This window comes from Mustela lutreola, chromosome 1, assembly GCF_030435805.1.
Source record: "Mustela lutreola isolate mMusLut2 chromosome 1, mMusLut2.pri, whole genome shotgun sequence".
NCBI classification, from domain to species: domain Eukaryota; kingdom Metazoa; phylum Chordata; class Mammalia; order Carnivora; family Mustelidae; genus Mustela; species Mustela lutreola.
Genome location: NC_081290.1, coordinates 25,770,343 through 25,786,378, shown reverse-complemented (window position 1 = coordinate 25,786,378; position 16,036 = coordinate 25,770,343). Strand labels below are relative to the sequence as shown.

The 16,036-nt window shown below is 40.6% G+C and overlaps 2 protein-coding genes across 27 annotated transcripts in view; one reads left to right on the top strand and one right to left on the bottom strand.

The window, feature by feature from the left end:
- Positions 1–2,862, bottom strand: part of SCFD2 (sec1 family domain containing 2) — a 441,403-nt gene extending 438,541 nt beyond the window's left edge. The window contains exon 1 of the mRNA XM_059161521.1: positions 1,891–2,862. Within this exon, the coding sequence (XP_059017504.1) occupies positions 1,891–2,725 (835 nt within the window). The 5' untranslated portion in view covers positions 2,726–2,862. The remainder of the gene's footprint in view (positions 1–1,890) is intronic.
- Positions 2,863–8,823: 5,961 nt separating this feature from the next.
- FIP1L1 (factor interacting with PAPOLA and CPSF1) overlaps positions 8,824–16,036 on the top strand; it is a 76,112-nt gene continuing 68,899 nt past the window's right edge. For 12 of the 26 annotated variants that reach the window (XM_059161470.1, XM_059161454.1, XM_059161380.1 and 9 more), the window contains exons 1-2: positions 8,825–9,130; positions 10,450–10,489. In XM_059161470.1, the coding sequence (XP_059017453.1) occupies positions 9,046–9,130; positions 10,450–10,489 (125 nt within the window). In that variant the 5' untranslated portion in view covers positions 8,825–9,045. Of the gene's footprint in view, positions 9,131–10,301; positions 10,347–10,449; positions 10,490–16,036 lie in introns of all 26 variants that reach the window. The other 14 variants (XM_059161435.1, XM_059161418.1, XM_059161306.1 and 11 more) reach the window with 3 other exon arrangements.

The window sequence follows — 16,036 nt, the reverse complement described above, 5'->3', positions numbered from 1 at the left end:
TCTTTTGTGCATCTTTTAATATTATTTTTTTAACTCTTTGCATCCTATACTCTGCTGTGTCAGATGCTGCTTTGAGCCTGAGCAAAATGAATCCTGCTAACTGAACACTGGACTTGGCAATATGATGGTCATTCATGATCTTGACAGAGGAAATTGCTGGGAAGTACTGCAGAGGAGGAATCCTAACTGAAGTGGGGCGGGGGAAAATTGGAGCAGATGATGGCAGAGACAGCAAATAGGGACAACTCTTTCAAGTTTGCTATAAAATGGAGCAAAAAATAAAACAAGCTGGAGGAGCATGAGGTGTTAAGGAAGGAGATGTTACATTCCGTTTGTATGCTGACCAGGAAAATCCAGTAAAAAATATTTTTTTCAAATGATGATCTAGGAACAGGGGAGAAGGGTATATGACAGAGGTAAATCTGTGAGAGAAGTGAAAAGGGCAAGGAACACCTAGTCTGCAAAGGTGAAGAAGTTGGCATTAGATATAGCAGGGACTGTATATCCCTTTTTAAAACAAAGCAAGGAAAGAAAAAGTGTGGGTACAGATGTACAAAGGCTGGTAATTCAGTGATGGGAAGATATGAAATTTTTCTGATGACTTATACTTTCAAGAGTCATATACAAAGAAGTCATGCCTAAGACTTTAGAGAGCTGTTACCATGATGCTGGAGGACCTGAACTTTAATGTCTGCCTAACTGAAGTCATAGGGCACAACACTATGTGACCTTGATTAATTTTTAAACAATATCATATTTGGAAAATAAAGTAGAAGTATATAAAAAATAGAAGTATAAGTAGTATATACCACACACTCAAAAATTCAACAAGCATAAACTACTCAAGCGATTTTTAATCCTCCAAGAGTTCTGGTATGTTACAATTTTTACTTATACTTAAATCACAATGACAGACTAGACACCTGTTTTTCCAGTCACATAATTAAGCTTACACCACGGTATTAGCACTTTGCTTACTTTCTATTTTATGATCTGAAAATTAATCATATAAGGTCAAAAACTCAAATACAGCTATGTGGGTTTTATAACTTCATTCTATTTTTTTCCCTGACCTAGTAAAGAGAATGATTACCTATGTCAGTTTCCTGATCATTCTCCCTGAAGTTAGGCGTGGCCAGGCTACACACCTAGCAGCATTATATCTACCTGATTAAAGAATAATAAAATTGACCTTTGAAAATACGCATATGTCACTATCAGAAAGTGTTTTTTCTTCATCTATCTTAAGGGTTATGTTTGTTCTCTATGCATATAAATGATACATTATTAAAATATGAGATGATCTACCTAATCTTCAATAGAATGGCAGCTAAGAATAAATCAATGAACCCTTGAAAATATTTTCTACAATAGTATTTAATCTCAGTTTCTGGTAATACTTCAAGTCCATTTATTAACCTCTTTCAAAGAAGCCTAAAACTGAACTGTCTATGATAATTCCATGTATTGTTGTACAGTTTTCCTTCCACTGGTTCATATGTCAACATCTCTCCAACAAATTAGAGCCCCATTTTAAAGGATTACTGTGAATACTGCCATCTGCACATTTCTAAAAATTTCCCAGGTGTGCAGTTCTCTTCAGTGTCAGCATAATTTCTCCAATACCTTTGGCTAGATGTAGTTGTTTAACAAAACAGCGCATGTTCAAGATGGATTTACCCACTACAGGATTTAACGAACTGACTCTAATTGCAAATTTGCTTGTCTGTATTCCCCTCTACATGACAAACTCTGTGAGATCAGAGACTGTGTCCATCTAATTCATCTCAGTATCCTCATATAGTTAGTGTCAATAAAATATATGCTGAATCAGTGAAAGTCCCAGAACCTTGGAGAGTGGTTAGGAAGACACATAGCAATCTCACTTACCCGTTAGATCCAGAGTTCTGTCCACAAAGACCACGGATGCCCTGCCTGCGGCAGTCTTCCTCCTGTTCTTGGCAGGGCCATAATTAGCCAGATCTGCAGCGATGATACGACTGAGGGAACCTACAGCAAAACACTCCTCCCGCACCCCTAAATGCTCACACAAAGAACTGAGGCCTGACACCAGGCACCTGATCTGCAGAAGCAGCTCAGGCGGCAGGACGGTGGCATCCACCTCACTCAGGCTTCCTAGCCTCCTCTTGTCTGGTCGGGCACTGTTAAGGAGATGCACATCCTGGGGTAGCAGTGGAAAAAGGGAAGCAAAGGCTGGAGTCAAGGCAAGGTGGGGAGCAACAGGTGCGAGCAACAACGGGACGTGCAGCACCTCGGCGGTGTAGTTCATATTGCCCATCCACTCGCACAGTTTCTCCTCCAGTTGCTCGAACACCGGCTGCCCTTCCAGCTCCGCCGCAGCAGCCGCCGGCACGTGATTAGCGGTGAGGTGGACGGCGTGGTTCACCGCTGTGACCACCACACAATACTGGAAATGACTGCGACAGATGATATCCCGCAGGGTCTCCACCGTCCGGCCTTTCAGCAGGCAGCTCAGCACAAACACCGCCTTGGGCTGCTCGGCTCCACCACCGACAGCTGCGGGCTCGAACTCCCGCAGGTGACACGCAGGACCTCCCACCGCCTCCAGAAGCCGCGTGGAGCCGCAGCCCCAGTGCAGGCTCTCCGCGCAGGGGGCGTCCAGATAGACCAGAGCCCGTTTCATTTTGGCCAGCACCTGCTCCCAGCCTTGCTGGGTAAAGGAGAGCACTCCCGGGGCGCTCATGATTGGGGGGGTTCGCAGACTGGGAGCACTCGAGTACAGGAACTTCTTTTAGAACTCACAGCTTCCGGGAATTGGGTTCCTTGACGCTTTGACAGTCAACACAGTACACGTGGTGCTGCCTCTGACTTGTCCGGTGTCGGCAGCGCATGTTGATGACGTAGACGGAGCGTGATTGGCTAGGGAGGAGAACCGCGGAAGGACTGTGGGGCTGGGAAGAAGTGGGCGGGGCTCCGGGGCTCGGGTCTGGGAGGAAAGGTCTGTGAATAGCTCAACTGCTGTTCGTTTGTGTGCGCGTGTGTGGTTTTTTTTCCTCTTCCTGTGCTCGGATTATCTTTCCCTGCATCTTGAAAAATCTCGGGAATGATAAAAGCTAATCTGAAATTTGACATTTTCCTTGGATCTCTAAAAGTGGCTTTGCCCATCTAAACTAAAAAATGCCAGAGAAGATAAAAACAACCAAGTGATGTGTAATGTTTCGTAGTTTATAGATGGCTGTCTCGTGCGTTATAGCGCTCAAATCTCATGAAAAACCGGCTGATCTCGTTTTCATTTTCTCCATCTCCCCTCATCTCATTGGCACCAGACCTCGATCTATTTCAGAAATCCTAGATTCCAGCCCCTTAGGCCCATCCGTCCTTGCCAAGTCAATGGCTTACTCTACCATCATCACTCAACTGGACAAGAGCAATGATCCCCTGTCATTTCCCGGTCTACATCTGTTCTCCCTCCGATTCAGTTTTCTAATGAACTAAGCTGGCCTGGAAAGTGGAACCATAATGGTTCAGGGGTGGCCCACATGAACCAGGGATGTGACAATGCTGCCTCCCAGCTCTACAGTAGAATAGGGTGAAGGGAAATGGTGGGCATCTGGTATAGAAAGAGTAGGAGAAGTGCTGCCCTTGGAAGGAAGTTAGATTTCAGCTTCAGTAAATGAGTAAAGACATCCTTCTGCTAAAAATATTGAGAATATTAGACGTGTATTAGGCACCAAGAGGTAAATGTAGAGTTGGGATGTAGGCCTGAAGACACGGGGAGGGAATAAGCACAGAGAATGTGAGGGAATGATACTAAAAGTGTTGACAAAGAGTGACTAAGAATGAGGAGATGTGGAAGACCCTGGAATGTTGTGTATTGCGTGACCAGTGAAACCAGGCCACATGGAACCCCAGGGCTACCAGATCATGAAGGGACTCATAGATCACATGGTAGGAAGTCTGAGTTTTACTTTATGTGTAACAGGAAGCCACTGAAATGTTTGTGTTACTTGAAAGGCAGTGAGGCAGTAGAAATGGAAGGAATTAGACAGATTTGGGATATATTTTATAGGGAGAAGAACTATGAGCCTGGCTAGTAGGCTTTCTTAGGTGTGAGAAGGACTCAAAAAGGAAAGAGAGGAATCAAGGGTCACTCTTTGGGTTTTGGCTGGAACAATGTTGGATGATGGTAATTGATACTAAGAAGGAATGTGGGAGGGGGAAAGGACAGGTTTGAGAGGTCAGTTCACAAGTTCTGTTTGGGGATAAATTTCCCATGCCTATTAAATATCCAAGGGAGGCGTCAGTGAAGCATTGGAGTAAGCGCAAGGAAAAGTTGAGACTGCAGATGGAAAGCTGGGAGTCATTGACTGTCAATGACACATATCACATAGGTGGTATTAAAAGTCATGGGATTAGGGGTGTTTGGCTGGTACAGTCTCTTAAGCACCCAGCTCTTGATTTCAGCTCAGGTTGTGATCTCAGGATCTTTTTTTTTTTTTTTTAAAGATTGTATTTATTTATTTGACAGACAGAGATCACAAGCAGGAAGAACAGCAGGGGGTGGGTGGATGAAGCAGGTTCCCTGCTGAGCAGACAGCCCAATGTGGGGCTTGATCCCAGGACCCTGGGATCATGACCTGAGCCAAAGGCAGAGGCTTTAACCCACTGAGCCACCTAGGTACCCCACTGATCTCAGGGTCTTAAGATGGAGCCCCATGAGGAGACTGTGTCAGGATACATGCACAGTAGGGAGTCTGCCTGAGATTCTCTCCTTCTCTGCTGGTCCCTCCCTCTGCTCATGTGCTCCTTCTCTCTCTCTCTCTCTCTCTCTCCCAAATAAATAAATTAATCTTTAAAAAAAAAAGTCACGGGACTGGATGAAATGACTCTGGCAGACAGGTTAGAGAGAAGAGAGAAGAGAATCCAGGAAAAACCCATTCCTTGCTGTCAGACATTATGGTGGGGTCAAATGGATTTCTGCTGAAATTGCTTGCTTAAGATAATCAGATTTACCTTATTCCAATGTGATATGTACTTCTTTGCTCAAAATAAATAACAATTATTTCCTATTCCTCATAAAATCAAGCACATCTCCCTTCACCTAATTTCTAAGTCCTTCACATTCAATATTTGGCTTAAGGATTTACTTGAGCACTTATCTGGTGACTACAGGAATAAATTTGTTCTCACCCTTAAAGAAAGTGCAGTTTATGTGATAGTATACATGCAAGTAGATGACACAATTTTCTAGAATGAACTAGGAATATAAGAATTTGTATTAAAATATATCAGAATGTAGAGGAAGATGGATAATTGGGGCTTAATTCCCCGTTGAAGTATCTAGAAAGGAAGGAAAACTCTACATTCAGGTCATTCAATGGATGAAAGGCCTAAACCATAGCATAGCACCATTTTGCCTCTAATATGTTAAATGCTTTGACATTTGAAACCTCATTTAGCTTTGTTATCCTTCCAGGAAGCAGGTGTAATATGTTATTTTAACATATCAATTTACTGATGAAGAAACTGAAGAACATTGAGATTTAAGTGGCATAACTAAAGTTGTCAAGAAAGAACATAGTTGGGCCAAATGCCACATTCATACAAAACACATTTATGAGTACTCACTATCTATTAGCCACTGAGCAAGGCACTTTTATTTGATATACACGTCTTGCCATCATTTTAATCATCACCTATTAAGCAACCCCTTTCGGTACTTCCCGGAGATAGATACATTAACATTGATGCCTTGTTTTTGGTTTTGTCTTTTTTTTTTTTTTTTTTTTTAAGATTTTGTTTGCTCATTTGACAGAGAGAGACACAGCAAGAGAGGGAACACAAGCCTGGGGAGTGGGAGAGAGAAGCAGGTACCCCACTGAGCAGAGAGCCCAGTGCAGGGCTCCATCCCAGGACCCTGGGATTGTGACCTGAGCCTAAAGCAGAGGCTTAACAACTGAGCCACACAGGCGCTTCTGCCTTTTTTTTTTTTTTGGCTGAGAACCAACAAACCGCGCGCGCATGCGTGCACACACACACACACACTGATAAAATGGAAAACAAATAAATACAGTCAGAATCTATGGAATATTGTAGTTTGATAAGTTCATAAGTTTATATAATATCTTCAAACTATCTATCTTTGAATTCTTCCCTGGTGAATAGAGAGAAAAAGACATTTTTAACTAAGGAAGTTTATCCAGGCAAAGAACTCAGTTTAAAAGCAAGGAAGGAAGAGGCCTTTTCAGAGTGGTTATTAGTGATTTATGGGCTTCTCTGCTTGTGAAAATCTTTATTTTCAAAGCTTAGCTGCAATGCTACCTCCACCATAAAGGTGATTCTGATGCTTCAGTAAATATTCATCAACTCTTCCGTTTAAGTAGAGCCTTGAAAGACAAGCTTATTTTGGGCAGCTGAATGGAGCAAGATGATTCTCAGCAGAAGGCAATTGTCTCTTCCGCGAAACCACCAAAGTTCATTATAGACTCATGCATTAAGAAATAGACAGGACTATGAGCTTGCGTTATGATACTGTGAAGCAGAATGTGTAATCTTCATTCCATTACTGTCAGTACATGCCAAGATCTACTGCGTGTTAGGTACCATATCACAAATAAGTGACATATAAGAAGATGCCCTGTTTGAAAGAGGACTTCATCTAGTGAAAAGTCCTAGGGAAACAGATACATAGTCAAATAATCACTAGAGGATGTGATGGGCACAGGCCATAGAAGCAACAGGGTGTTAAAGAGTATACTACCCTACCCACCTTCCAATCACGCTGACCTCTCTTATATCCTCTTTCTCACTTCTTCCACCTCAGTTCATTTGGGGTTCCTTGAATGTACCAAGTATGTTTCTGCCTTAGGGCCTCTGCACTTCCTATTCTTTCTGTCTGATTGGGCTTCACCCAGAAATCTACAATGGCTTACTTCTTTTCTCCATTTAGCTCTCTACCCTTAGATCACCTTATTAGAATAGTTTTCCCCTGACCTCTTGATATGAAATTGCACCTAATCCCTATTTATCATTCTTTCCTAGGTCCCCCATCCTACTCTTATTTATAATCCTTATCACAGCTTGGCATGCTGTACATGTATATGTTTATTTTCTGCCTTTCCTCATTAGAGTGAAAGCTTCACAAGAGGAAGGACTTTGATTTACTCACTGCTGAATCTACATAGCTTAGAAGAGCCCCTGGCACATGGTAGACTCTTCATAAATATTTATAGAACAAAGAAATGGAAGGAGATAAAATGGAATTCAGGAAAGATTTCACAATGTTGGCCATACCTTATTAGAGTTTCGAACTATGCAAAGGATTATCCTAATCAGGTAAGTGAGACTGGGCCTAGCAATTGAATCTTCAAAGGAAGGTGGTAGTGGGTGGGTGGGGGATTAAAACCACAGGATTTGTTTAAATAATGGGAGATGATGTGCCATTTTTGGGATGTAAACATTTCCTTTGTGTTTCTATTAAAGCATATCCACCTTTTACTCTTATAGGGGAATGAATTAAGACCCTTCGGACTTTCTCAATAAAGTGAGAGCTCTTCAGGGGCAAGGACTATGCTTTACTCCTATCTTTACTTTCTGGGTTCTTAAACAGCAGATATTCAATAATTGTTATATGAAGAACAATATTTAGTGACTGGACAGCAAGTAAACCCATTGATTGATTTGTAAACTAGAATGAATTTCTCTCTGTTGAAAAGTGAGAGTCCTGTTTGAAAACTTTTGGACCAAAAGAAACTTTAGAGATCATCAAATTCAGCTTTTCCATTTTAAGGATGAGAAAAGTGAAGCAAAGAGAAGTTAATTACCTGAGGTCATGCAACTAGGTAGTCGCAGTTAAGAACTAGAACACCAATTTTGACCCATCTATCGTCTTCTCCCTGAAAAATGTGTTCAAAAGTAGCCTGAAAATGTGGCATTATCTACTAAAATAAAAACTGCACAAACTTTATGGTCTTGGAGAAATACTTGTACAGACCTGCAAGAAGTCATTTACAAGGTTATTCATTGTAGTGTTTTGGTTTTTTGGTTAAAGTGAAAAGTTGAAAGCAATCTAAATGTACATCACTAGGGAAATAACCATATTCATTTTGTGATAGCCATGCTATAGAATATTGAGAAGCATTTAAAAATGAACATAGTTTAAATATATTAACATGGAAAGGCTCTCCAAAACACTGTTAAAAAAAAAAAAAAAGCAATCCGCAGAATGATATACAGTATTGTACCCTTTAAGACTCTTTAATCTCAAGTTCTTCCACCAAAAGCACATAAAGTAAATGTATAGATTATCTGAGGATTCACACCAAACAGCCAACAAGGGATACTTCTGCAAGGGAGGGTAGTGGATGAGGGGGTCTTCGACCTTAACTGTAATGTTTTATTTTACCAAAGAGAATGCACTTTTCATTAGCTTGACTTTCGTTTGCCCTTACAATTGAATTTTCAACAAAGTAGGCACGAATTATGCTTTCTCTAATAAGAAACCGGAGCGATAAGGTAACAATTCTGTATTAAGGCAGACACAACCCATGAAGAACGAAAACAAGAGCTTTCATAAGATTAAAAAACAGAAAAACAGTTGAGAAGAGAAAGAAAGCATCAGGGGGATGAGGAAACAATGGTGCACTGGCCAGCAAAGGCAATAGGATTATTAGAGGAAAGGTTGGGGGAGGGGAACCCTTGCCTACTCAGGACGCCGCCACGGGAGAAAACGACGCTAAAAAGGCAAAGCGGGCTTCCACGGGGGCGGAGCCAACTACAGCGCGCAAGCGCAACCGGGCCCAGGTGGACGGCGCCGCGGAAGCGAAGCCTCCTAAAGACGCCGCGGCGCTTGGCTGCTCCTGCGCGTGCGCAGGCGGAGCGCCGCTGGAGCCGTCTTGTTTGCAGCCTCCAGCGCCGCGGCCGCCTTCCTGGGATTTGAGTCTCGCGCTTTCTTCGTTCGCTCGCCGGCGGGTTCGCGCCCCTCTCGCGCCCCTGGGCAGCGAGGCTGGGAAGGGGTTGGAGGGGGCTGTTGATCGCCGCCTTTAAGTTGTGCTCGGGGCGGCCATGTCGGCCGGCGAGGTCGAGCGCCTAGTGTCGGAGCTGAGCGGCGGGACCGGAGGGGATGAGGAGGAAGAGTGGCTCTATGGCGGTACGGAACTTCCTGTCCCTTCTCTCACTCCCGGGTTCTCTCAGGCCTTTCCTCGCGGCCCGCAAACGGCCGGCGTCCCGGGCCCCTCACGCCGCCGCCGGGGCCTCTCGTACGGAGCCTCCTCCGGCCTGACTTAGGCCGAGCGAGGCGTGCGCGTTCCCCGGCCTCCCCTCGGCCTCCCCTTCCGCGCAGCCCGCGCCCCCACCGCGCAGTCACCCGGGGGCGGTCGGGGTGGGCGCGGGGCCGGGCCCCCGCCTCGCCCTCCTCCCCGCGAGGGCTTCCCGGCCGCCCGGTCTCCGCGCTCTTTCCCCTACTGTTTACCTCCATTCTGAGCTCGGTTGGTGTGTCTCTACTTGCCCCTTGGCTGTAGGATGCCCTCCCGGTCCCTTTCTATCAGAAACAGTCTTTCTGTAATAATAGCTAAATAAAGTTGATGCTGTAAAACTAACGTCTTGTTTCTTGATGGTCAGTTTGTATGGAATGCACCTGCAAGGGTACCTCCTTGTCTGAAAGTCGTGCTTTAAAAATAAATAATTAAGAGAGAGAGAGAGAGAGAGAAAGAGATGGAATACATTATGGCCCATAAAGAAAACCCCGAATGTCTCCTGTATTAAGGTGAAGTTTTTCATTTTTAAGAGAGTGCTCTTTAACCCACATCATTAAAAGTATTTCATGTCCCTTAAGCCTTAGAGTTTTCAGTTATTTCGTATGTATCTTTTTTTCCCCAAAATAAGTTCAGGGCACTTTGTACTTCCCTCTTGAAAGGGACTTGATATCTGGTTTTTAACTTTTCATTAAGTCACAGTCTCTTCTTGTCTGTTAATGATAAGAAGATTTGAAAGTTAACATGTGTTCCTTGCCTAAAATGTATATTCTTTAGTGTAGTAAATGTGCACGTTTGGGCATCATGCAGCTCCTTGATGCTGTGACTTTGACAAACTTTGATTTTGACAGACTTGTAAAATTCATTACTTTTGGTGGAAAGATTTAACATTAGTCATGTTCTTTGAAATGTAAATGTGTAGGGTTTCCTTAACAAAGATCTAGAAATAGTTGATGCCTCTTAAATTAAGCTTAATTTTATACAAGTAAAGTCTGATTTTTTTTTTTTCATAAAAGACATATTTTGTTAAGTCATTATAAGGTGATCTAACTTTGGATGTGCTTATAGGCCCATGGGACGTGCATGTGCACAGTGATTTGGCAAAGGACCTAGGTTAGTGCTTGTGATGATCACTTCAGATTTTCATAATACTGGTTTCTTTAATAGTGGTTTGTTTGTTAATTTTATTTATTTATTTATGTATTTTTTTTGGTAGATGAAAATGAAGTTGAAAGGCCAGAAGAAGAAAATGCCAGGTTAGTGGAATTTGTTGTTGATATTTATACAGATTGTATGATACAGTGGTTCTTCAACAAATTGTCAGAATTATTTCATTGTAATCATTAGCTTGAATACAGCATATTGACTGAAGGTTCAAAGACATTGAATCCTTTAGAGTTGATTTCTATTTCAGGACCTAATCAGTTCTGTTTATTTGCTAGTAGCTTAGGGGACAGAGTTTTTGAAGTAAGGGTTTGAACACTCTTCACTATTAAGTAACTTTGTACTCTTAAGTGAGCATAGTAGTGGAATATCAACATAACCATTAGACTAATAAAAAAATTTCAAAAAAAATTTTTTGGTTAAAAGAATCCTTTAAATAACTTTTTGCAATTTATTAGTAAGGTGGTAGTGCACTTTGGTAATAATGTCAACATTTTGTATTTAAATTCAAAGTGGAATTAATGAATGTGTTACAAGATTGATTCCTTTTGTTAGACTGCTAGAAAGATTGGAGTTTCATTTACAGAACATGTAAACAGCATAAAACATCTAGATTTCAGAACAACTCACACAGACGAGTACAGGGATATGCTGACATTACTCATGAAATCTACTATCAATGACTTAATGTCACCTAATGGGGAAGGGGTGGTTAAAAAAAGATCTTTTAAAAAGAATATTTGGGTTTAGTAAGTAGAGGAAGTATCACTCTGCATCCATCAGAATAGGATGACTACCATCAAAAAGAAAGTAACAGGTGTTTGGTGAAGATATGCAGAAGTTAGAACTCTCATACACTGATGGTAGAATTGGGAAAAGGTGCAGCTGTTTTAGAAAACAGTTAGTCAGAAGGTTAAACATAGTTACTATATGACCCAGGAATTTCACTTCTACAGATATGCCTTGGAAAATTGATACATATTCACAGAAAAACTTATACATGAATATTCCTAGCAGCATGGTTTATCATAGCCAAAAAAATGGAAATAAAAGTCCATCAAATGTTGAATGGATAGATAAAATATGGTATATCCATATCATGGAATACTATGTGGCAGTAAAAAAGAAATGAAGTATTGATATCTGTTACAATGTGTGAACCTTGAAAACATTATGCTAAGCTGAAGAAGCCAGTTCCAAAGAACTGAATATTGTATGGTTTAATTACAATAAATATACAGAACAGGTAAATCTGTAGAGACAGAGTGGTTGCCAGGACTGAGGTCACGGGAAAATGGGGAGTGATTACTGATACATACAAGGTTTCTTATTCAGGTGATAAAAATGTCCTGAAGTTAGGCACTTGTAATGGTTGCACTATTCTGTATATTCTATAAATGTGAAAAGCCATTCAGTTGAATGTTTCAAATTGGCGGGTTTTGTGGTATATGAAATCTACATCAAAGCTGGTAGGGGTATATCTGAGAGATACTGTGGGATCAGTTCCACAGCAATAAAGTGAGTCAAATGAGTTGGTTTCCAGGTGCATATCAAGGTTTTTATAGTGGAATCTCTTAAGTGTGATAGTATTATGTTGACAAAACAATGTATATACCTTAATTAAAAAGTATTTTCACACTAAAAAAAAATCCTAACCATTGTCTGGACTTTCAGCAAGTCCTGTTTTTGCTTATTACAGGGTCTTGCTTTGAAATTGAACACTGCCGATGATCAGGGTGGTTGTTGCTGAAGGTTGGGGTGGCAATTTCTTATAAGACAACAGTGAAGTTTGCCACATTCATTGACTCTTCCTTTTATGAACAGTTGATTTCTCTGTAGCAGTGATGCTGTTTGATAGCATTTTACTCACAGTAGACCCTCCTTCCGAAATGAAGTTAGTCCTCCCAAACTCTGCTGCTGTTTTTTCAACTAAGTTTAGGTAATATTCTGAATCCTTTTTTGGCCATTTCAACAGTCTTCACCGCATCTTTACCAAGAGTAGGTTCCATATCAAGAAACCACTTTTTTTTTTTTTGCTCACCCAGGAGAGGCAACCCCTCATCTCTTCTAGTTTTATCATGAGCCTGCAACAATGCAGTCCCGTCTTCAGGCTCCACTTCTCATTCTAGTTCTCTTGTTATTTCCACCACACCTGTACTTCCTTCCTCTGCTGAAGTCTGGAACCCCTAAAGTCCTCCATGAGGTTTGGAATCCACTTCTTCCAAACTCCTGTTCATGTGGCTATTTGGATCTTTCTCCATGAATCATGAATGTTCTTAAGGGCATCTCGAATGATGAAGATGATGAATCCTTTCCAGAAGGTTTTCAACTTACTTTGCCCAGATCCATCAGAGGAATCACTCTGTCTGTGGCAGCTGTAGTCCTATGAAATGTTTTTCTTCAGTAGTAAGACTTGAAAGTCTAAATGAGTCCTTGATCCATGAGTTGCAGAATGGATATTCTGTTATGAGGCATGAAAACATTAATCTATTACTGTATGTCTCAACAGAGAGAGAGCTCTTAGGTGACCGGGTGCATTGTGGATGGGCAGTAATACTTGGAAAGGAATCCTTTTTTCTGAGCAGTAGACTCATCGGTGGGCTTGAAATGTTCAGTAAACCATGTTGTCAACAGATGTGCTGTCGTCAGGCTTTGTTGTTCCATTTCTACAGCACAGGCAGAGTGGAGTTAGGTTAATTCTTAAGGGCCCTAGGACTTTCAGAATGGTGAGCATTTGCTTGAGCTTAAAGTTACCAGCTGCATTAGCCCCTCACCAGAGAGTCAGCCTCTCCTTTGAAACTTTGAAGCCAGGCCTTGACTTCTTTCCAGCTGTGAAAGTCCGCAATGGCATCTGCTTCCAACAGAAGGCTGTTTTGTCTCCATGAAAATCTGCTGTTTAGTGTGGCCACCTTTATGAATTCCCTTAGCTGGGTTTTCTGGGGAACTTACTACAGCTTCTCCATCAGCACGTGCTGCTTCACCCTGCACTTTGTGTTCTGGACATGGCTTCTTTCCTCAGACCTCGTGCATCAGCCTCTAATGGCTTCACACTATTTTTCTAAGGCTAACTCACCTCTGTCAGCCTTCATAGAATTGAAGAGGATTATAAGGGCCTTGCTCTGGATTAGCCTTTGGCCTAAGGGAATGTAATATGGGGGCTGATTCACTCTTCTCTCCAGACCACTCAGACTTTCTCTGTATTAGCAGTAAGGTGTTTTTACTTTCTTGCCATTGACGTGTTTGCTATAGTTTAGCACTTTTAATCTTCTCTAAGAACTTTTCTCTGCATTTACACATTTGCCAACTGGTGCCAGCCTTCGACATGTCTTCCTCCCTAAACTTAAAGTGAGAGGCATGTGGACTCTTACCCTTGAACTCTTAGACCCTTAGAGTGTTATAAATTGAACTAATTTCAATATTGTGCTTCAGGGACTAGGGAGCCTGAGAAGAGGGAGACAGACAGGTGATGGTTGGTCAGTAGAGCAGTCAGTACACACACAGTATTTAGTGATTAAGTTCACCATCTTAAATGGTTGCGATTCATAGCTACCAGAATAAGTACAATAGTAACATCAAGCAGATCGCCGTAACAAATACAATATTGAAAAAGTTTGAAATATTGCAAAAATTACCAAAATGTGACAGAGACACAAAGTGAGCAAACACTATTGGAAAAATGGCACTGATAGGTGATATGCTGTTATCACAAACTTCAATTTGAAAAACTTCGCTGGGAAGTATAATAGAGCAAAGCATGGCAACGTGAGGTATGTCTGCATTTTTAAAAAAGTAAATGGAGGGAAGATGTGAGACATGGAAATAGAATTAACATAAGGGATGCTGAAAGGGATTCTTCTTCACTTAAAAATATCCCCAAATTTGGAAGTTTTTTTCACTCATTGCTATCTTGTGAAATTTTATCATTAAAATCTGTGTATCCAACCCAGTTCCTAACCCTATTCTTACCCACAAAGTTGTAATTTGTGTAGCTTATAGTTATAAGTCGTTACAATTTTTTCATACCCTGTTTTTTAAATTGTTCAAGAATCAATGTTAAATGCAGTTTTTTTGTGAGCTAATCTATTCCCTTCATTTTGTTGGTATAAGTTCTTGGTTGTAATTCTTAAAGCTTACTTTCTGATTGCACATTGTTTAATTTTTCTATATTCAGCTTGTTTAAATGTATTAGAGGGAAGTCTTCTATCTTCTCTGAGTATTACTGTCAAATGTCTTTGTATTTTTTACTAAAATTTTATTTGAAGAGCTTATAAGTTTATCTTATCCTATGGAAAATTTCAACCCATAAAACTTAATTTTTCTAGGGAAAGCTTATAATTTTTTGTTTCTAGCATTTTAATGGTGATAGGGAATTAAAACTTAGAAAGTACTGGGGAAGGCATGTTCACCAAACCTGTGTTCTAGTATTTAGCTTGGTGCATCATCACCTTGCCCTAACTGAGAAGAGTCCTTGCTATGAGAGTTCTCCCCAGCTTTTTGGTGTCTGGTTCATTGTTAAAACATCTTAACCATTGCAACCATTGTCTCCAATTTTGTCATGTTTTATTTGTCCAAGTTTTGGCTAAATATACTGTTTTGTGGCAAACTGAACTTGTTTCTGGCTACCTAGAAACTTAATTAAGCAGGGGCTAAGTTTACTAAAGAATTATAGTTGTATATTTATTTTCTTGGGTCAAGAAGTATCACAAGTAAAATAGCATTTAAATTTTCAGGTTTTTTTTTAATAAGTACATATTAAGGTTTTTTTTGTTTTTGCTTTTAAAGATTTTATTTGAGAGAGAGCATGATGGGCAGAGGGTCAGAAGGAGAAGCAGACTTCTTGCGGAGCAGGGAGCCATTGTGGCACTTGATCCTAGGATTTCAGGATCATGACTTGGGCTGAAGGCAGTTGCTTCATCAACTGAAACACCCAGGCGCCCAATTAAATTTTCAGTTTTTAATCCTTCATTTTTGCTTTACATGAGGATTGTATTGTAAAATACCATGTAGGGATTAAATTCATGTATATAAAAACTGCTTGGCACAAAGTAGGGTATAGAAGAGATAAGCAGAAATCTAATGAAAAGATGTTTGAACTATATAAAGATCTGGAGGTTTTTCGTAGAAAACCTACTAAATATGAGTTAGTTGCTTTGTCCTTGGGTTTTTTTTACTAGAAAGTGAGGTTAATGGCTAGTTGCCACTATAGAAATCATACTTATTAAAATATAAGAAGCCAGTTACACAACAGTACTACAAGTTTTATTTGGTAATTAATGACCATATGCTTGAGTCTCATGAGAAAAGAGGGGTTTATTATTTTATATCAGTTTTGCTTTAATATGGCAAATTCAGGTATTGATTGACCTTCAAAAAGTAATTTGTTTTTTAATGCATCAAAATTAGGCCTGGAGCTACTAATTGGCATCAAATGGAAAGGCAGTCTTATGTGAAGATAAACTTCTTTTAAATCTTAAAATGTGTCTTTTATGAAATAACGTATATCCAATTGTTAGGCTAAATAAAATGAAGTGTGATGCATATTTTTAAAATAATAAGAAAACTTGAATTATAGACCATTGTCAGATTTGCAATTTGACATCATTTGGCAGTTCTATTCTACTTTGAATGTTCAATATGGG